Here is a 23276-nt window from a genome sequence, read left to right as displayed (position 1 = left end):
AAATTGGCATTACTGGTTAACTTTAGATTTGCCTTTCCCTCTCCTTGTGTCCTGGTCAGTTCTTCTCCATGGGTGTGTCCAGTGTGTTTACCCTCCTGCTGTGTGGCACCACAACCTTCCCCACAGCTGTGGCCTTTGTCTCTGCCACCATGGGCCTCACCACCTTCAGCCACAGGTACCGACGCTCGTCCCCAAATCCGCTCCTAGGCCTAGCCCCTAAACCTAGTGTCTATCATCTAGGGCCTGACCATATTCAGCCACATGTACTAATCCTTGAGGGCTGCGCTGTTTGGATCCTGGAAGTGTACAAGGATGTAAATGATAAATGCAGGATGTAGATAATAACCGACAGTGGAATGGATCATATAAACGTAATCACCCCCCCCCCCCCCCCACAAGCGCCGTGCTTTAACAGCGACTATGTAGTTCCACTTATCTTATCTGTCAGTTTAATAGGGTTTAATATGTTCAGGTGACAAAGATAGGGAGTCTGTATAACACCTTATCTACTGAGGAAGAAAATATAGGGAGTCTGTATAACACCTTACATACTGAGGCAGAAAATACAGTTGAAGTTTACATACAGTTAGGTTGGAATCATTAAAACTCGTTTTTCAACCACTCCACAAATTTCTTGTTAACAAACTATAGTTTTGGCAAGTCAGTTAGGACATCTACTTTGTGCATGACAAAAGTAATTTTTCTAATAATTGTTTACAGACAGATAATTTCACTTATAATTGACTGTATCACAATTCCAGTGGGTCAGAAGTTTACATACACTAAGTTGACTGTGCCTTTAAACAGCTTAGAAAATTCCAGAAAATGATGTCATGGCTTTAGAAGCTACTGATAGGCTAATTGACATAATTTGAGTCAATTGGAGGCTTACCAGTGGATGTATTTCAAGGCCTACCATCAAACTCAGTGCCTCTTTGCTTGACATCGTGGGAAAATCAATATAAATCAGCCAAATATAATTGTAGACCTCCACAAGTCTGGTTCATCATTAGGAGCAATTTCCAAACGCCTGAAGGTACCACATTCATCTTTACAAACAATAGTATGCAAGTATAAACACCATGGGACCACGCAGCCGTCATACCGCTCAGGAAGGAGACGCATTCTGTCTCCTAGAGATGAATGTACTTTTGTGGGAAAAGTGCAAATGAATCTCAGAACAACAGCAAAGGACCTTGTGAAGATGCTGGAGGAAACGGGTACAAAAGTATCTATATCCACAGTAAAACAAGTCCTATATCGACATAACCTGAAAGGCTGCTCAGCAAGGAAGAAGCCACTGCTCCAAAACCGCCATAAAAAAGCCAGACTACAGTTTGCAACTGCACATGGGGACAAAGATCGTACTTTTGGAGAAATGTCCTCTGGTCTGATGAAACAAAAATAGAACTGTTTGGCCATTATCACCATCATTATGTTTGGAGGAAAAAGGGGGATGCTTGCAAGCAGAAGAACACCATCCAAACCGTGAAGCACGGGGGTGGCAGCATCATGTTGTGGGGGTGCTTTGCTGCAGGAGGGGCTGGTGCACTTAACAAAATAGGTGGCATCATGAGGCAGGAAATTATGTTGGTATATTTAAGCAAAATCTCAAGACATCAGTCAGGAAGTTAAAGCTTGGTCACAAATGGGTCTTCCAAATGGACAATGACCCCAAGCATACTTACAAAGTTGTGCCAAAATGGCTTAAGGACAACAAAGTCAAGGTATTGGAGTGGACATCACAAAGCCCTTACCTCAATCCTATAGAAAATTTGTGGGCAGAACTGGAAAAGCATGTGCGAGCAAGGAGGCCTACAAACCTGACTCAGTTACACCAGCTCTGTCAGGAGGAATGGGACAAGTCACCCAACTTATTGTGGGAAGCTTGTGGAAGGCTACCCAAAACGTTTGACACAAGTTAAACAATTTAAAGGCAATGCTACCAAATACTAATTGAGTGCATGTAAACTTCTGACCCACTGGGAATGTGATGAAAGAAATAAAAGCTGAAAGAAATCATTCTCTCAACTGTTATTCTGACATTTCACATTCTTAAAAAAAGTGGTGATCCTAACTGACCTTAGACAGGGAATTTTTACTCTGATTAAATGTCAGGAATTGTGAAAAACTGAGTTTAAATGTATTTGGCTAAGGTGTATGTAAACTTCCAACTTCAACTGTATAGGGAGTCTGTTTAACACCTTATCTACTGATGCAGACAGTATAGGGAGTCTGTTTAACACCTTGTCTACTGGGGCAGACAGTAACGTGTCTTGTTGTGTCTGTATTCCAGCGGTGTGTCTGTGAATGTTCAGGACCTGGCTCCGTCATGTGCCGGGGCTCTGTTTGGTATGTTACAGCAGTGGCTAATTTATCCACCTCTCAGCAGATTTGACTTTTGATTGAATATTACAGTCCTGTCAAATATTACAAATGAATCATGTATCTATTTTTCATTGCAGGTGTTATGAATACCTGTGGAGCCTTCTCAGGTAAGCATGTTCACTGAGGGACAAACTAAAGCAGAAACATGAATCTTTCACCAACAGTTCCAGGATCAGTTGTGTTGTCCTTTCATGAGGTAGCGATGAATAAATAATCGGATTGTTCTAAAGGCAGGACTTTGGGTTGTGTCTCTTGTCAGTCTCATTGGCTCCATGCATATTTCATACTGGAGTGATAATATAGTTTGTGTCAGATAAATAATTGAGGGAGTAGAAGATGACAGTTAGGGCACCGTAGGGGGAAGGGGCGTTTGAATCCGTTTACTTATACCGCACACAACTGGGAATGGGAGGCTGAACTGTCATTGGTTGATATGATATGCCGTAGTCGGAAACTGCTCAGTTTGTGCGTGCATGTATTGCTTCCTAATGCTGTATTCCTCTGCGTGTCTGATTGTGTGTGTGTGTTTCTCCAGGTGTGCTGATGGTGTATTTCTCGGGGTATCTGATTGAGGCTACAGGGTCGTGGGCATCTGTCTTCACCCTTATCACTGTGGTGAACCTGGTGGGCCTGGTCACCTTCCTGGCCTTCGCTGAGGCCCGCCGGGTCGACATTGACTCTTCCAAGGGCCACTACCACAACATCCACATCTGAGTCCCAACGTTGAGATGTGGCAGCAAGCCCTGGTCCCTCAACAACCACCTTTTTAAACCGAGGGGCCAAAACGGGACCAGGTCCCACACTATACACATCTGAGTCCCCGAAACAGGACCAGAACCTATGCCCATGTACCACAGAATGCACACTGGAGACTTAAATATAGAAAGAGAACAGCGAGAGCCTTGGTCTGTTAAATGTATCAAAACATACACATCAGAATTTGAGAAGTGAAAGAAGTGAAACAGCAGTGAAAGTGAATCCTAGATGTTAGATCATAGTCAGTGTTCTTCCTATATTAATTTAACAACTCTCAATTGTTTCTCTCTCTATATAGACATTTGTGGATTTGGCAATTTCAGCTTCAAGGTGTATGAAATCAAGCACACAGCCATGTCATCTCTGTAGACAAACATTAGCACAGTAGAACGGCCTTACTGAAGAGCTCAGTGACTTTCAACTTGGCACCGTTATAGGATGTCACCGGTTTGTCAAATTTCTGCCCTGCTAGAGCTGCCCCGGTCAACTGTCAGTGCTGTTATTGTGAAGTGGAAACGTCTAGGAGCAACAACGGCCACACAAGCTCACAGGACGGGACCGTCGAGTACTGAAGCACGTAGAAATCATATGTCCTCGGTCAAGTCAAGTTCTTCCACACCGATCTCGGCAAACCATTTCTGTATGGACCTCGCTTTGTGCACGGAGGCATTGTCATGCTACATTTTCACTACCGAGTTCCCAAACTGCCTCTGGAAACAAAGTCAGCACAAGAACTATCGGGAGCTTCATGGAATGGGTTTCCATGGCCGAGCAGCCGCACACAAGCCTAAGGTCACCATGCGCAATGCCATGCGTCGGGTGGAGTGGTGTAAAGCTTCCTGCCATTGGACTCTGGAACAGTGGAAATGCGTTCTCTGGAGTGATGAATCACACTTCACCCTCTGGCAGTCCGATGGACGAATCTGTGTTTGGCGGATGCCAGGAGAACGCTACCTACCCCAATGCATAGTGCCATCTGTACAGTTTGTGGAGGAGGAATAATAGTCTGGGGCTGTTTTTCATGGTTCGGCCCTTTAGTTCCAGTAAAGGGAAATCTTAACACTACTTCATACAATAACATTCTAGACGATTCTGTCCTTCCAACTTTGTGGCAACAGTTTGGGGAAGTACCTTTCCTGTTTTAGCATGACAATGCCTCCGTGCACAAAGTGAGGTCCATACCGAAATGGTTTGCCCGAGATCGGTGTGGAAGAACTTGACTGGCCTGCACAGAGCCCTGGCCTCAACCCCATCGAACACCTTTGGAATTAATTGGAATGCCGAATGCGAGTCAGGGCTAATTCCCAACATCAGTGCCCGACCTCACTAATGCTCTTGTGGCTGAATGGAAGCAACTCCCCGCAGCAATGTTCCAAGATCTAGTGGAAGCCTTCCCAGAAGAGTGTAAGCTGTTATAGCAGCAAAGGGGTGACCAACTCCATATTATTGCCCATCTTTTCAGAATGAGATGTTCGACGAGCAGGTGTCCACATACTTTTGGTTATTTATATATATACAGTTGAAGTCGGAAGTTTACCTTAGCCAAATGCATTTAAACTCAGTTTTTCACAATTCCTGACATTTAATCCTAGTAAGAATTCCCTGTCTTAGGTCAGTTAGGATCACCACTTTATTTTAAGAATGTGAAATGTCAGAATAATAGTAGAGTGAATGATTTATTTCAGCTTTTATTTATTTCATCACATTCCCAGTGGGTCAGAAGTTTACTTACACGCAATTAGTATTTGGTAGCATTGCCTTTAAATTGTTTCACTTGGGTCAAATGTTTTTGGGTAGCCTTCCACAAGCTTCCCGCAATAAGCTGGGTGAATTTTGTCCCATTCCTCCTGACAAGAGCTGGCACATGCTTTTTCAGTTCTGCCCACAAATTTTCTATAGGGTTGAGGTCAGGGCTTTGTGAAGGCCACTCCAATATCTTGACTTTGTTGTCCTTAAGCCATTTTGTCACAACTTTGGAAGTATGTTTGGGGTCATTGTCCATTTGGAAGCCCTATTTGCAACCAAGCTTTAACTTCCTGACTGATGTCTTGAGATGTTGCTTCAATATATCCACCTAATTTTCCTGCCTCATGATGCCATCTATTTTGTGAAGCGCACCAGTCCCTCCTGCAGCAAAGCACCCCCACAACGTGATGCTGCCACCCCCGTGCTTCACGGTTTGGATGGGGTTCTTTGGCTTGCAAGCCTTCCCCTTTTCATCCAAACATAACAATGGTCATTATTTTTGTTTCATCAAACCAGAGGACATTTCTCAAATGTCATGTCTTTTTTATGGCGGTTTTGGAGCAGTGGCTTCTTCCTTGCTGAGCGGCCTTTCAGGTTATGTCGGTATAGGACTAATTTTACTGTGGATATAGATACTTTTGTACTTATTTCCTCTAGCATCTTCACAAGGTCCTTTGCTGTTGTTCTGGGATAGATTTGCGCTTTTTGCACCAAAGTACGTTCACCTCTAGGAGACAGAACGCGTCTCCTTCCTGAGCGGTATGACAGCTGCGTGGTCCCATGGTGTTTATACTTGCGTACTATTGTTTGTACAGGTGAACGTGGTACCTTCAGGCGTTTGGAAATTGCTCCCAAGGATGAACCAGACTTGAGGTCTACAAAAACAATTCTGAGGAGGTCTTGGCTGATTTATTTTGATTTTCCCATGATGTCAAGCAAAGAGGCACTGGGTTCGAAGGTAGGCCTTGAAATACATCCACATGTACACCTCCAATTGACTCAAATTATGTCAATTAGCCTATCAGAAGCTTCTAAAGCCATGACATAATTTTCTGGAATTTTCCAAGCTGTTTAAAGGCACAGTCAACTTAGTGTATGTAAACTTCTGACCCACTGGAATTGTGATACAGTGAAATAATCTGTCTGTAAACAATTGTTAAAAAAATGACTTGTGTCATGCACAAAGTAGATGTCCTAACCGACTTGCCAAAACTATAGTTTGTTTACAAGAAATTTGTAGAGTGGTTGAAAAACGAGTTTTAATGACTCCAACCTAAGTGTATGTAAACTTCCGACTTCAACTGTGTGTGTGTGTGTATATACATAAGTAAATCTGCCGAGGCGTGCTTTTAAAGGGATAGTCGTTTGGCTCAATGTCTAATTCTATGGGAACAGCTAACATGTCATTGCACTAACACTAGTTGCAATGCACCAATCCTCCCTTCCCACCCACTACCCTTGCCACCACTGCTGAAAAAAATCCTAGCGGAACACTGATAGTGCTTCAATATTTGGATTTAAAGAACCATTCCTGCCATGTTTTTGGTTGTTTGAATTTCAGCCATGGTTGGGCCTGTTGGGCTGGGACTGTGGAGTAGCGGTCGTGGAAACAGTGACTGTGGTTAACAGTTCAAAGGTTCAGTATGACCTCAGTGTCTCCTGGTTCCACACACAGGTCTGTGTTTATGTTGGAGGAATATGAGGAGAATGACGTGTGGGAGTAGTCGGTTTGACGGTGGGTGCTCTACAGGTAACCCTGCCTAAAGTGCACGCACCGAGCAAGATGTGTGTTTGTGGCTGATGAAGGAAGCCCCACTCTGTGGAGACTATTGGGAAAGCAGACTAAAAGAAAAATAGACGGCTGTGTGAGTGGCATCTAATTAGGAGGTGACTAGTCACCCATACACCCACTCTGATGTACTGTACAATTTACCTGCCGTCGTCTGTCACCATGGTTACATGCTCGTCAGTGTGCTTCACTGCATTTCGTTTTGTCGTCGAGAGACTGTAGCCTCTACATGCATTTAGCTAGAAGGATTTGTTTTATGTTAAATTAAGAAGGCCAAAGGTTATTACGTTTTCTTTTTTTTAATGTAAAGTTGATAATTGCATGATGTGCTCAAATAGAAATACCTGAATCATATTTTTTTATATTTTTTTTTATGTATTTCATTTATACGGAAATTGATATCAATGATGTTGTCAATAAAGCATAGGAGACCTGTAGAAAGATGCCATGATGTATCATTTGAGAGTGGCCACTTAAAGGAGACTTTATGGATGCAGTTCCCCACAGCTGACGAGTCAGTCAACTGTCATGCCGTAGACGGCTCCCTGTTCGTTATGATTACTTCGGTCCGGACAGGATGTGACGTCGTCTTTAACACGTTAAGCTTTACCACCCACAGAGTGGTACGGACACAGTAGGGTGCTTGCTTCTCAGAAACAAAGGCCCTGATTGCAGTAAGGTTATGATGCGGTCAAACAGGATGACATTATGAATCGGTTATATTATGGCATTTTTGATTGAACATGTTCTTGTTACTGAATACATGAACAGTGTTGACTATACCTGTAGAATCATATATACATTAAACGTACATATAGACCTGCTTTATACCTTAGGCCTTAGCATACAAAAGGTAACACACATGTTAGTGACCGGGTACTGTACAAAAGCTATGTCCTAGTTTGTCAATGTCTGATCAATTTGTAGTCTACTGTTTTTACTTTTTTGTAAACTGAACACCCAACATTTTCGATCACAGAAGCTGACTAAGAGACGCCCTTATTCAAAAGCTCTTTCACTTCACTTGCCTTAGCTGATGATTGTTTGAAAATGCCTTCATTGCTTGTTTGATTTCTGTCACATCAGGTTTGGGGTCCAACCAGTAGTAAAATCAGTGAGTGAATTGAAATTCTAATTCAAGAATAGAAAAATGGCATCTCAATTAGGATTTTAAAAATGATTTAATTGGAATTTTGATGAACTTCAATTTCTCCAGAATAGACCCCCCCCTGTGTCACATGCTGCCCTTTTGTATGCTGATATGTTGTGTCATATCAGCCCATTGAATTAGAGCCAGGAACCATATAATTCTGATTATGTTTCCGCCACCAACATTTCACAAACGTGTAGCTTTCTGCAAAAGCATACTGACTATTTTTGATAAGACAATGTAATATATATTAAATATCAAAAAAGATTTCAAAAGGTTTATGCAAAATAAATAGTATTCTATTGCTTAAAACATATTGTATTTGTAATCTTATTTTATTGAACTTGAAATAAATACAACTATTTTATCAACTGTAGTGAGTTGTTGGACTATTCCTTTCTGCCATAGAAAGTGACGTGGTTAGACTGTAAGATGTACTTTCACCTGCTACCACACAGGGGCAGCAGAGGGCTTAGAATCAAGAGTCACAAAGTAGCTCATTGGAAAAGGGCAGTACAATGCATGTTTTGTCTTACTTTAGAAATACAAAAAATGTAAGTGTGTGTTTTACGTATGTCTACAAGATGTCATATACTTATTTTGTTCCGCCCAATCAGACTTGTATCGTGGCAATTAACTTCAAAGATGTTTCAGTGGTGTTGTACTTTCTTGCATATCATACTTTTTGTACTCATTGCACACACCCTTGTGATAACGGATGAGCAATAGTAAAACCATCAAGCGTGCAACATGCACCTTATAGTGGGCATCATGTGCTCTCAGATCTCTCTGCCTCAGCTGTGGAGTGTATACTGGTACGGGCAGGTCTCTCCCATTTAACACTCCCCTCTCTTCAGGCCCAGCTCAGCCGGGACGTATGGGGTGGCACCATATGGCAGAACGCTATGTGCCATGTTGGCTAGCTGACACAGTCCCACGACAGCACACTCACGGGACTAAAGGCTCAGGTTACCATGGAGACCGGTGGCTTGTGGCCGTCAACGTGGCAATAGATGTGGAGGAGTCAGAGACCAAGGATGGTTCTGGAGAATTCAATGGTTAACAGAATTAATCATTTGAAGGTGGCTGGAGCAGGGAGTTGCAGGTTTTTAGGTAATACGGTTGTTATAAATGTCTTACACTGATGATGACTTTGATGACTTGATTTCTGACCAATCTGAAGACAATATACTATAGGTGCCATGAGAAAGGCACACAGGAATCGCACTTTACACCATGTCCCAAATAGTCTGAAACAGTTCCCTTTCCTTGTCTCCTTTCCTCTAAGACCTCTGATCTAATAGGACTTCACTGTCGTTGTAGTTACGTGGACAGGGGAGACGTAGAGCGGAACACCGCCTCCATTTTAAGAGTAGGCGGAGGGTCAGCCAGTCACTTCACGGTCTAGATGGGTAGATTCAAAAAGTCTCCTAATTGCAGAGTTAAAGCGGCACACAGACATAATCATGATGACTGGCCCACTGTTTAATTAGCTCCCATGAAACACTGTGGGGAGACGGGACAAGAGGAACCCCCCCCCCCCCCCCACATCTTCTGGGTTTCAATAGGCCTCGCTAGAGTAACCTACTATAGGAGGGCCCCGTCACAGAGCCAGAGATACATGTAAATGAAATAGCCCTATTAATTTGTAATTAACATCAAGTTAATGACAATGTCACAGTGTCACCGTCTCATGGGATATCCTTCCCATTGTGGCAGAGGGCCTACTCTACTGTATTGTCCCTCCCCCTCCTCACTCTCTCGCCCTCTTTCTCTCTCCCTGATCCCTCTCTCTCTCCTGATCCCCTGATCAGAATGCTAATTAGTGGAATGCGAGTTAACGACGTTAAAAGGCACAGGGAGTTTATTAGGACTAACTAACGACATAAAGACCTAGTTAACGACTGGGCATTGTGTTGTTGAGGATTAATCATTCACTGGTCATAGATCAGGTGTTAGAAGTCCTGAGGTCCTCTGAGAGCCTTTGTATTGGAACACCATTGACATGGTTTAAACGCTAATTGCATTGCGCCTGTTAGCCTGATGTTAGGGATTTTCTTAGGAGGTTCATTTTAGGCGTTGCAGCCTGATAGAACTAATATATTTTCAGTATAGCCTACGTCTATCAGACCTCAAAATGAGACCCAGATGCAGACAGTTCGAAGTAACAAACGTGTATTACAAAAACGGGGCGGGCAAATGACAGGTCAAGAGCAGGCAGAGGTCAGTAATCCAGAGCAGAGTCTGAAAGGTAGAGAACGGCAGGCTCAGGGTCAGGCCAGGCAGAATGGTCTGCCCTGGAAAGAGGAGATAGAGGGCTGTGAGACAGAGGTTTAATAGATAGATGATAGATGAAACATGGGATGTATATGGAGGGTGCGGGGCAACAGAAGACGAACAGCAGAGGGGCTAAGGATCTTGGAAATGGGGAAAGGGCCGATAAAGCGGGGGGAACGTTTGTGGGACTCTACCCCGGAGAGGCAGATTCCGAGTAGACAGCCATACCATCTGCCCAAGACGATAGTGGGTAGCTGGGGTCCGGTGGCGGTCCGCCTGTTGACAATACCTGAGCTCCTGACCGAGCTCTCTTCCAGGTACGCTAACAGCGGCGGACAAACATCTGGGCAGGTGGTATTTGGACCTATTCCTCTTGCTCCGGGAAGAGCGGGGGCTGATAACCCATGGAGCACTCGAAGGGCGAGAGCCCAGTGGCCGAGCAGGGAAGGATGTAGCGGGAGTATTCCACTCACGCAAGTTGCTGGCTCCAGGTGTGTGTGGTTGGTGGAGACGAGGCAAGAGCCGTCTCCAGGTCCTGATTGGCTCGCTCCGACTGGCCGTTGGATTGGGGATGCAACCCAGAGGACCGGCTGGCCGACGACTCAATGTGCAGAACGCCTTCCAGAACCGGGATGAGAACTGAGGACCACAGTCGGAAACAATGCCCACAGGAAGTCCATGGATCCGGAAGACGTGCTGCACCATGAGCTGGGCCGTCTCCTTGGCGAAGGTAGCTTGGGGAGGGGAATAAAATGGGTGGCTTTGGAAAACCTGTCCACCACCGTGAGGATAGTGGTGTTGCCATCAGACGGAGGGAGACCAGTGACGAAGTCCAGGGATATGTGTGACCAGGGACGGTGAGGGACAGGAAGAGGTTGAAGGAGGCCAGCCGGAGCTTGCTGAGGTGTCTTGTTCTGAGCACAGGCAGTGCAGGCGGCGACGAACGCGGAGACGTCCGGAACCATGGTGGGCCACCAAAAGCGTTGTCGCACAAAGGCCAGGGTCCAACGGGAACCAGGGTGGCGGGCAAGCCTGGAGGAATGACCCCATTCCAGGACCGGGGAGCGGGCAGCATCTGGGACAAACATCCGATGTTGAAAGTGTGTGTCGAAAGGACATTTGTGGGCGTGTGGAAAGGAGTGCTCTGCTATGGGTTAGATGTTTTGATTGAGCAGTGTGTTGTTCTTCCTTCTCTTACCAGGCAACCACTGTAGATTGACCTGCAGTACAGAGAGTTTGCACTTCTTTTTTGAAGCCAGACAATGAGTCGTATTTCACTGTTAGTTTTACACAAATAATTGTACATTTTCAGTTCTAAAACTGACAATAGTACATTTTTTATTAAAAGTACTGATGATGGGTGCACTGTTGCTTCATGCATTGTATGCGTGTGCTTGCTGTGACTGTCACCCTGATATTGGCTACTAGGTAGATACTTCCCATGCCGTTGCCGGACAGTAGTGCTTGTCAAGCGGGAAGAAGGGCACTGTGTCCAGGTGTTGTTGTCGTTCATGCGCTCTTTGGCCTGATGAAGATCTGTTTCAGATCGAAACGTTGTCAATAAAGCAGTGAATTAGGAGCATAAACAGTGTGCGGGCCTTGTGTTCTTTACAAGTATTCTTCATTAGCCCAGCACCGACGTTTTTAAGGATGTGCGTATGACCAAAAACTTTTCTATAGCCATTCATGCCATAGTAGACGGTATGTATACTGTATATCAAGGTGACACCTAGATGGTTATTAGTTATTATTCAAATAGGCTGCTATCCCTATTTGAAATAAAATCATAGGAGGAAAAAAATGGCCACTTTAGCTACCACCGGCGACATGACCAGATACCCAGTAGGATACAACACTGATACACTGATTGCCCGCTCAATCAGCCGAGAAGCCACACAAAACTGTCTTGAGTGGCAAAAAGTCTGCCCAATTAGCTGATCTGCTTTCCATACACCCACTCCTTTTGACTAGCCCATACTCCGGTCACCATATTGGGCTGCAGCTGGGAATGATTCCCAAACAATATCTCTTCGACCCCATCTCTCTCACCCTCATTCCCTTTCTCTTACACACATACAGTTGAAGTCGGAAGTTAACATACACCTTAGCTAAATACATTTAAACTCCGTTTTTCACAATTCCTGACTCAGTTTTTCACAATTCCTGACATTTAATTCTAGTAGAAATTCCCCGTCTTAGGTCAGTTAGGATCACCACTTTATTTTAAGAATGTGAAATGTCAGAATAATAGTAGAGAGAATTATTTATTTCAGCTTTTATTTATTTATTCACATTCCCAGTGGGTCAGAAGTTTGCATACATTCAGTTAGTATTTGGTAGCATTGCATTTAAATTGATTAACTTCGGTCAAACGTTTTGGGTAGCCTTCCACAAGCTTCCCACAATAAGTTGTGTGAATTTTGGCCCAATCCTCCTGACAAGAGCTGGTGTAACTGAGTTTGTAGGCCTCCTTGCTCGTACACACTTTTTCAGTTCTGCCCACAAATGTTCTATAGGATTGAGGTCAGGGCTTTGTGATGGCCATTCCAATACCTTGACTTTGTTGTCCTTAAGCCATTTTGCGACAACGTTGGAAGTATGCATGGAGCCCCAGACCGAGGGTGATTGACCGTCATCTTGAACTTCTTCCATTTTCTAATAATTGCGCCAACAGTTGTTGCCTTCTCACCAAGCTGCTTGCCTATTGTCCTGTAGCCCATCCCAGCCTTGTGCAGGTCTACAATTTTATCCCTGATGTCCGTACACAGCTCTCTGGTCTTGGCCATTGTGGAGAGGTTGGAGTCTGTTTGATTGAGTGTGTGGACAGGTGTCTTTTATACAGGTAACGAGTTCAAACAGGTGCAGTTAATACAGGTAATGAGTGGAGAACAGGAGGGCTCTTTAAAGAAAAACTAACAGGTCTGTGAGAGCCGGAATTCTTACTGGTTGGTAGGTGATCAAATACTTATGTCATGCAATAAAATGCAAATTAATTACTTAAAAATCATACAATGTGATTTTTTTAATTTTTTCACTTCACAGTTGAAGTGTACCTATGATAAAAAATTACAGACCTCTACATGCTTTGTAAGTAGGAAAACCTGCAAAATCGGCAGTGTATCAAATACTTGTTCTCCCCACTGTATGTGATTTGTTTCAGGAAACTAGGCCTATGTCGCACTTCACTACGTCACAGGAGCATCATTTGAATGTAAAACTTTTTTCAGCAAAATGCGTTTTTGGGCAGAAATGCCTTCTGGAACATGTGAACTTTCATGTGCCTTAATGACAAACTTGTATTCCTTCCATAAATACAAATTAAATTGTTAAATTATGAGCCTAGTTGGTTTAGCCATGGAAAAAGACATTCCCATTAGCCATGATTGGCTGAGATAATGGATGAGCTGGTGATGCCGGGAGATGAGTTCTGATTGGTCTGCCATGTAGCCTGCTTCTGTCTATAACATGAGCTGCTTGGTATGTGTTGATAGTCCTTTCTACCGTTGCCATTTCTGAAAGATATAATGTTAGCCATGAGAACTACAAAAGTTTATCTACTTTTCTCAACAACATTGATGCCCAGAATTTATCAAGCGCTATCAACAGATCAGTTGGAAAAAGTGATGGGCTTTTTTCTGCACACGCCACGGTCAGTGTGAACCGGAGTGACTTGACACAAAGCTGGCCAAACAAGATGTAGCTACAAACAAAGCGGAGTTAAATGGTTCCAGTCTGCCGTGAAGCGTTCATCCATGTATACGGGTAGGAGTCTAGCTACATTTTCCAGATATAAGTTTCTAATTTGGTCAGAAAGTACTTTTTATTGCAAGTTAAAGCTTACTGTTAGTTTGCTATCAAACGTTAGCTTGCTGGCTCGCTAGCTAATGGTACGTGTATGATCTGTGTAGTAATATTATTCTAATCAGAAATCCATTTGATTGCTAGTTATAACCTAATGTTAGCTAGTTAACATTAAACCTAGTTTGTTAGCTTTAGCTACCTGCAGATTCATACTAAAACTATGACAATGTTTGTATTGGTAGTAGTATGAGTTGGGGTTATGGCGGTTCATTGTTTAGCTAGCTAGCTACCTAGTTAAATACATGTCTAAACAAAAGACTCCACTTCAGTCGGATTATTACATGACCCATCAAATTAGCAGGTGTGTCTGGGGGTGATTACGGCCATCGATTGTATTTCATGAAAGTGTGTACATGCCCAGACAATACAATCAACTTAGCTAGATGTGGGTGAGGGGTGGTTATAGCATTTTCTTCACATGGCCTATCATGTCTGGTAAGCGTCATCTACTAACGATAAAATATGTACAAAATATGTTTTTGATATTGCTCCAATGCAGGTATGCAGGTACTATCGCTGTACCGTTTACACCTTCTGTATCCTGTGCATGTGACAAATAAACTTAGATTTTATTTGATATAGCATGTGTTTTCTACATGGCCTCACATGTGAATCCTTAAAGAGATTGGTGGGGCTAAGGCTTAAGAGGGTGTGAACAATGCTGAATGGGTGTAGACAAAGAGCTCTCCAGTAGGTGTACCAAAACATTCAAGGGCCATTTTCTCAAAAGTGGGGTTACAAGTTTATCAACTTTAAAAGCAGAATTACTTTCCCATTGTTCCTCAACTATAGTGTATGATATAGCATTTTTTAGCTCTGAGTCTCTACTTTTATCCAATGTAAAAAACACAATTTCACATTTTGCTACATAAGGCTGAATGGAGCCGGTCGGTCACATAATGGCCTCTGTTAAATATAAAGAGCAAATGGCACGGGCATTGAGAGTGGCACCATTTTAATGGAACCCTTTGGGACAGGACCCACACCTACCCATTCGTTTTTTTCAGTCAAGTTGGTACAATTTTCACAAGTACGTGGTACATTTTCACAACTCTTAGTACAAAACTCAAAACAGATCATCAAAAAGGCAGTTGTTTCAAAACTCTAAGGACTTTTTCAAATGAATGAGTACAACATTCAAAACCATGCAGCCACTTTTTCACCAAACTTAATCAGTGTTTCATCTGGAAATACATTTCACATTGGTTTTCAATTTACTCCTGAAATTAGAGTAGAATGCACATGGGGCAAATTTCGAATTGGGTAGTCCATCAGCAGTTTTCCTCTTTCTTGTCAGTTTTTCAGACCTTACAGAGCAATGTATGCAGTGCCTTCAGAAAGTATTCATACCCTTTGACTTATTCCACATGTTGTTGTGTTACAGCCTGAATTAAAAATGGATTAGATAGATGTTTTTCCTCACCCATATACACACGATAGCCCACAATGACAATTAAAAAATATATACACTGCTCAAAAAAATAAAGGGAACACTTAAACAACACAATGTAACTCCAAGTCAATCACACTTCTGTGAAATCAAACTGTCCACTTAGGAAGCAACACTGATTGACAATAAATTTCACATGCTGTTGTGCAAATGGAATAGACAACAGGTGGAAATTATAGGCAATTAGCAAGACACCCCAAATAAAGGAGTGGTTCTGCAGGTGGTGACCACAGACCACTTCTCAGTTCCTATGCTTCCTGGCTGATGTTTTGGTCACTTTTGAATGCTGGCGGTGCTTTCACTCTAGTGGTAGCATGAGACGGAGTCTACAACCCACACAAGTGGCTCAGGTAGTGCAGCTCATCCAGGATGGCACATCAACGCGAGCTGTGGCAAGAAGGTTTGCTGTGTCTGTCAGTGTAGTGTCCAGAGCATGGAAGCGCTACCAGGAGACAGGCCAGTACATCAGGAGACGTGGAGGAGGCCGTAGGAGGGCAACAACCCAGCAGCGGGACCGCTACCTCCGCCTTTGTGCAAGAAGGAGCAGGAGGAGCACTGCCAGAGCCCTGCAAAATGACCTCCAGCAGGCCACAAATGTGCATGTGTCTGCTCAAACGGTCAGAAACAGACTCCATGAGGGTGGTATGAGGGCCCGACGTCCACAGGTGGGGGTTGTGCTTACAGCCCAACACCGTGCAGGACGTTTGGCATTTGCCAGAGAACACCAAGATTGGCAAATTCGCCACTGGCGCCCTGTGCTCTTCACAGATGAAAGCAGGTTCACACTGAGCACATGTGACAGACGTGACAGTCTGGAGACGCCGTGGAGAACATTCTGCTGCCTGCAACATCCTCCAGCATGACCGGTTTGGCGGTGGGTCAGTCATGGTGTGTGGTGGCATTTCTTTGGGGGGCCGCACAACCCTCCATGGGCTCGCCAGAGGTAGCCTGACTGCCATTAGGTACCGAGATGAGATCCTCAGACCCCTTGTGAGACCATATGCTGGTGCGGTTGGCCCTGGGTTCCTCCTAATGCAAGACAATGCTAGACCTCATGTGGCTGGAGTGTGTCAGCAGTTCCTGCAAGAGGAAGGCATTGATGCTATGGACTGGCCCGCCCGTTCCCCAGACCTGAATCCAATTGAGCACATCTGGGATATCATGTCTCGCTCCATCCACCAACGCCACATTGCACCACAGACTGTCCAGGAGTTGGCAGATGCTTTAGTCCAGGTCTGGGAGGAGATCCCTCAGGAGACCATCCGCCACCTCATCAGGAGCATGCCCAGGCGTTGTATGGAGGTCATACAGGCACGTGGAGGCCACACACACTACTGAGCCTCATTTTGACTTGTTTTAAGGACATTACATCAAAGTTGGATCAGCCTGTAGTGTGGTTTTCCACTTTAATTTTGAGTGTGACTCCAAATCCAGACCTCCATGGGTTGATACATTTGATTTCCATTGATCATTTTTGTGTGATTTGTTGTCAGCACATTCAACTATGTAAAGAAAAAAGTATTTAATAAGAATAGTTCATTCATTCAGATCTAGGATGTGTTATTTTAGTGTTTCCTTTATTTTTTTGAGCAGTGTATATTGAAATATCTCATTTACATAAGTATTCACACCCTTGAGTCAATACTTTATAGAAGCACCTTTTGCAGCGAATACAGCTGTGAGTCTTTCTGGGTAAGTCTATAAGAGCTTTCCACACCTGGATTGTGCAACATTTGCCACTTTTCTTTTAAAAATTCTTCAAGCTCTGTCAAATTGATTGTTGATATTTGTTAGACAACCATTTTCAGGTCTTGCCATAGATTTTAAAGCAGATTTAAGTCAAAACTCAGCCACTCATGAACATTAACTATCTTCTTGGTAAGCAACTCCAGTGTAAATTTGGTCTTGTGTTTTAGGTTATTGTCCTGCTGAAAGGTGAATTCATCTCCCCAGTGTCTGGTGGAAAGCAGACTGAACCAGGTTTTCCTCTAGGATTTTGCCTGTGATTAGCTCCATTTTGTTTATTTTTTATCCTGAAAAACTCCCTAGTCCTTAAATATTTTTTTTATCTTTATTTAACTAGGCAAGTCAGTTATGAACAAATTCTTATTTTCAGTGACAGCCTAGGAACAGTGGGTTAACTGCCTTGTTCAGGGGCAGAACGACCATTTTTTTTACATTGTCAGCTCGGGGATTCGATCTTGAAACCTTTCTGTTACTAGTCCAACACTCTAACCAATAGGCTACCTGTCACCCCTAACTCCACATTAAAAGCATACCCATAACATGATGCCGCCAATATGGAGAGCGGTACCCCAAACGTAACACTTTGTATTCTGTATAAAAAGTGAATTGCTTTGCAAAAATGTTTGCAGTATTACTTTAATGCCTTGTTGCAAACAGGATGCATGTTTTGGAATATTTTTATTATGTACAGGCTTCCTTATTTTCACTGTGTCAATTAGGTTAGTACTGTGGAGTAACTACAATATCGTTGATCCATCCTCAGTTTTCTCCTACCACAGCCGTTAAACTCTGTAACTGTTTTAAAGTAACCATTGGCCTCATGGTGAAATCCCTGAGCGGTTTCCTTCCTCTCCGGCAACTGCGTTAGGAAGCACACCTCTATTTCTATAGTGACTGGGTGTATTGATACACAAGCCAAAGTGTAATTAATAACTTCACCATGCTCAAAGGGATTTTCAATGTCTGCTTTTTTTGTTAACACTAACCCATCTACCAATAGGTGTCCCTCTTTGCGAGGCATTGGAAAACCTTGCTGGTCTTTGTAGGTGAGTTTGTGCTTGAAATTGACTGCTCGACGGAGGGACCTTACAGATAATTGTATGTGTGGCGTACAGAGATAGGGTAGTCATTCAAATATCATGTTAAACACTATTATTGCACACAGAGTGAGTCCATGCAACTTATTATGTGACTTCGTAACTTCTTTTTTACATGTTTAATCCCCCGTCCCTGCAGGAGGCCTTTTGCCTTTTGGTAGGTCTTCATTGTAAATAAGAATTTGTTCTTATCTGACTTGCCTAGTTAAATTAAGGTTAAATAAAAATATTTAGGCGTTGCCATAACAACGGGTTTGAATACTTACTGACTCAAGACATTTCAGCTTTTCATTTTTTATTAATATGTAAACATTTCGAAAAAATATAATTCCACGTTGACATTATGGGGTGTTGATTTTGTTGTACTGTTTGAGTCGCTTATATATCCCATGAACACGCATAAGACATGGCAAAATGTATAGAAGTGCAGGAAATAAACTTTAAACCTTCAAAATGTTCTCTCCGCCAATGTTCCCCAATGATGGGAGGGGGGCCCGGGTGAAAAAGCTTGGAAACCACTGATATAAAGTAAATGCTCACATTACTATTGATATGATTGCCTTCTCATTTGTTAAAATACCTTTTACTAATACTTAATCCAACTGCTCTTAATTGATAATCACTCAATCGTTTAGTAAACCTGTAGATTTTAAAATTGTTTGTCTACTAAATACGTTTTTTGAGAACTACAGAATGAGAATGTATGTAAAGTATGATCATATAAAGCATTATGGTTACTGTAATGTACAATTATCATCATGACTACTAGGATTTGATTGACAGTAAGTTTAAACAGACTGCTGATATTGATAAGAGCAGAGATATACTGTATGTAACAAACGCATCACTTACAGTAAGCATGTATCCAAAATGAAGTTGCTGAGGGGTTTTCACACTGCTTTACTGAAGGTGTATTGGTCAACAGTGTACTGTACTACATGCCCTTGACATAGCGGACACTTTTATCCAAAGTGACAACAGTAAGTCAATACATTTTCATACGTGACCCAGTGGGGATCAAATGCACAACCCGGACGTCACTAGTGCAATGCTCTTACCAACTGAGCTACACAGGACCACAATAATACATAAGTAACATACAATACTGTAAAACACAATACATGATGATTACCATACATAATGACTACTTGTTATTGCTAATGATTTCACATGGTGGTATCCAGAATTGGTAACCATTTTAAAAGGGGGTGTGTGAACCCAATTTCTTTCAACATGTAGCAGGATGCACAACATGTGCTTGGACCACTGCAAGGGAGAGGAAGAAAACTCAGAGCTGCTGGATGTGAATAAGGGCCTCATTAGAGAGGTGGGCAAAGGCACTCTGAAAGAGGTGGCTAAGGGCCCCGTCAGATAGGTGGCCAAGGGCCCAGTCAGAGAGGTGGCCGCCAAGGGCCCAGTCAGCCAGGTGGCCAAGGGACTGGTCAGAGAGGTGGCCTTCAAGGGCCCCATCAGAGAGGTGGCTAAGGGCCCCAACAGAGAGCTGGCAACGGCCCCATCAGAGAGATGGCAAGGGCCCCGACCGAGATGTGGCAAGGGTCCCGTCAGAGAGGTGGTCACCAGAGAGGGGGAGGCAGAGAACAGAGATGTGTCGTGTTGGACGAAGTCCAGGCCATCACAGTTGACCATGTTATAAACAGTGGCCTTACCATGGCAGAGGCTGCATGATTGGTACATCCTAACTTCAAAAGGTCAACAGTCAATTCTATCATTAAGACATTTTCGTAAAGAAAACCGGTAAGTTTGCCGGATATGCACTATAATGCAAAATGACATATTTGAATTAATTTAAATTCACACTAAATAGTATAGTAAGTGTTGTATGCATGTTTTTAGTACCTGTATTCGTATGATAGATTGACTGTATACTCCGTTCGACCCTCAGAAGTGACAGAAGGCCACATGTGGGGGGCCGAGGCCGTTTGCTGACCGACCAACAGGGGCAGGCAGTGGTGGAAATGGTGAGGGCCAGGAATGATATTAGTCTGAATGAAATGAAACAGGCCATTGACGACAACAATGACACCTTTGCCAATGTGGCATCCATCAGCATGTCTACAATAGGCCACCTTTTGAAGAGGCCCCAGGTATCTATGAAACAGACATACCTGGTGCCTTCTGAGAGAAACAACGACCAGATGAAACAACTGCGGGCTGGGCCTGCTGTTTGATGTGCACGCTACTTCACAATATCGTATTTTTAGAGGGTGAAGGATGCTTGATGTTGCTGTGAAACAACGAAATACATATTTGTTGATGAATTGGCCTTCAACCTGGCCAAAACTTGCCACCGTGGGCGGAACCTCATCGGCCAACAGGCGACCGTTCAAGTTCCTGAACAGTGTGGGGGAAACATCTCCATGTGTGCAGCCATATCTGAAGATGGTGTGGTAGGGCATAGGCCTCTACTTGGGGCCTACAGTGCTGCACACCTCCTCAATGAGATTTAGCAGGCCTGTCAAGGAGAAAGGGTCACCTATTTCATTGTGCGGGACAATGTCAGGTTCCACCATGCAGTGGTGGTTCAGGCATGGTTTCAGGCCCATCCCCAATTCCTGACCCCCCGTAATCTCCTTTCCTCAAACCTATCGAGGATTTGTTTTCAGCATGGAGGTCGAAGGTGTATGATCACCATCCACATAAGCATGCCAGCCTTCGTCAGGCCATGGATGAGGCATGCGGTGATGTCAACCCAGACCAATGTCAGGCTTGGATTCGCCATGCCAAAAGTTTCTCCCCCAGGTGCATGAACAATGAGGACATTAACTGCGATGTCGATGAGAACCTTTGGCGAAATGTTCAAGACAGGCTTGTTGCAAACTCGGCCAAGCTAACTAGTTTCTTTCTTTGATTCATTTCCTTTGTTTCATTTCATTTGTTATATTTGATTACAGTACACATGCAGTACCATTCAAAAGTTTGCACACACCTACTCATTCAAGGTTTTTTCTTAATTTTTTACTATTTTCTACATTGTAGAATAATAGTGAAGCCATAAACTATGAAATAACACATATGTAATCATGTAGTAACCAAAAGTGTTAAACAAATCAAAAGATATTTTATATTTGAGATTCTTCAAAGTAGCCACCCTTTGCCTTAATGACAGCTTTGCACACTATTGGCATTCTCTCAACCAGCTTCACCTGGAATGCTTTGCAAACAGTATTAAAGGAGTTCCCACATATGCTGAGCACTTGTTGGCTGGTTTTCCTTCACTCTGCGGTCCAACTCATCCCAAACCATCTCAATTTAGTTGAGGTCGGGTGATTGTGGAGGCCAGGTCATCTGATGCAGCACTCCATCACTCTCCTTCTTGGTCAAATAGCCCTTACACAGCCTGGATGTGTGTTGGGTCATTGTCCTGTTGAAAAACAAATGATTGTCCCACTAAGCGCAAACCAGATGGGATGACGTATTGCTGCAGAATACTGTGGTAGCCATACAGGTTAAGTGTGCCTTGAATTCCAAATAAATCACTGACAGTGTCTACCAGCAAAGCACCCACACACCATCACACCTCCTCCTCTATGCTTCATGGTGGAAACCACACATGTAGAGATTATCCGTTCACATACTCTGCGTCTCACAAAGATACGGCGGATGGAACCAAAAATCTCAAATTTGGACACATCAGAGCAAAGGACAGATTTCCACCGGTCTAATGGCCATTGCTCGTGTTTCTTTGTCCAAGCAAGTCTCTTCTTATTATTGGTGTCCTTTAGTAGTGGTTTCTTTGCAGCAAATCGACCATGAAGACCTGATTTACGCAGTCTCCTCTGAACAGTTGATGTTGAGATGTGTCTGTTACTTGACCTCTGTGAAGCATTTATTTGGGCTGCAATTTCTGAGGCTAGTAACTCTAATGAACTTATCCTCTGCAGCAGAGGTAACGCTGGGTCTTCCTTTCCTGTGGCGGTCCTCATGAGAGCCAGTTTCGTCATAGCACTTGATGGTTTTTGTGACTGCACTTGAAGGAACTTTCAAAGTTCTTGACATTTTCCGTATTTACTGACCTTCATGTCTTAAAGTAATGATAGACAGTCAGTTCTCTTTGCTTATTTGAGCTGTTATTGCCATAATATGGACTTGGTCTTTTACCAAATAGGGCATCTTCTGTATACCACCCCTACCTTCTCACAACACAACTGATTGGCTCAAACGCATTAAGAAAGAAAGAAATTCCACTATTTAACTTTTAACCAGGCACACTTGTTAACTTCTTGACGCCAGAGGTCAGATTATTATTATTTTTTTTAAATAACGTTCCCAAGGTAAACGGACTATTCTCAGGTCCAGATCGTAGAATATGCATACAATTTACAGATTGGGATAGAAAACACTCCAAAGTTTCCAAAACTGTCAAAATATTGTCTGTGAGTATAACAAAACTGATTTTGCAGGCGAAAACCTGAGGAACCTGAGGAACCCGGAAGTGATTACAAAAAAAAAGAAATCTGTGTTTCATTTCCCGTCTTTCTTCCATTTAAAGGGGTATCAACCAGATTCCTTTTCCAATGGCTTCCTCATACTGTGACCAGGCTTTAGACATAGTTCCAGGCTTTTATTTTGAAAAATGAGCGAGATTTTACAAAACTAGTCAGGTGTCCTTTGATTAGTTCCTGCGCGCGAGAAGGGTAGCTCTCCATTTTCTTTCTCTCTTTTATTGAACAGGTTACGGTCCGGTTGAAATATTATCGATTATGTATGTTAAAAAAAACCGGAGGATTGATTATAAAAAACATTTGACATGTTTCTGCGAACATTACGGATACTTTTTGGAATTTTCGTCGAACGGAACAAGTCTGTAGTTTTCTGAACATAACGCGCAACCCAAATGGCGTTTTTTTTGTTATAAAAGTAATATTTATCGAACAAAAATAACATTTATTGTGTAACTGGGATTCTCTTGAGTGCAAACATCCGAAGATTATCAAAGGTAAGCGATTCATTTTATTGCTTTTCTGACTTTCGTGACCATGCTAATTTGGGGCTAGC

The 23276-nt window shown here is 43.1% G+C and overlaps 1 protein-coding gene across 1 annotated transcript in view; it reads left to right on the top strand.

Moving 5' to 3' along the window:
• Positions 1–8205, top strand: part of LOC139559801 (voltage-gated purine nucleotide uniporter SLC17A9-like) — a 29620-nt gene extending 21415 nt beyond the window's left edge. The window contains exons 10-13 of the mRNA XM_071376161.1: positions 60–175; positions 2297–2352; positions 2466–2495; positions 2924–8205. Coding sequence (XP_071232262.1) covers positions 60–175; positions 2297–2352; positions 2466–2495; positions 2924–3102 — 381 coding nt within the window. The 3' untranslated portion in view covers positions 3103–8205. The remainder of the gene's footprint in view (positions 1–59; positions 176–2296; positions 2353–2465; positions 2496–2923) is intronic.
• Positions 8206–23276: the final 15071 nt, after the last annotated feature.

The sequence above is a fragment of the Salvelinus alpinus genome, chromosome 30 (assembly GCF_045679555.1).
Source record: "Salvelinus alpinus chromosome 30, SLU_Salpinus.1, whole genome shotgun sequence".
In the NCBI taxonomy this organism is placed as follows: Eukaryota; Metazoa; Chordata; class Actinopteri; order Salmoniformes; family Salmonidae; genus Salvelinus; species Salvelinus alpinus.
The sequence above is the reverse complement of the archived record's forward strand: the minus strand, read 5'-3'. Positions and strand labels throughout refer to the sequence as shown.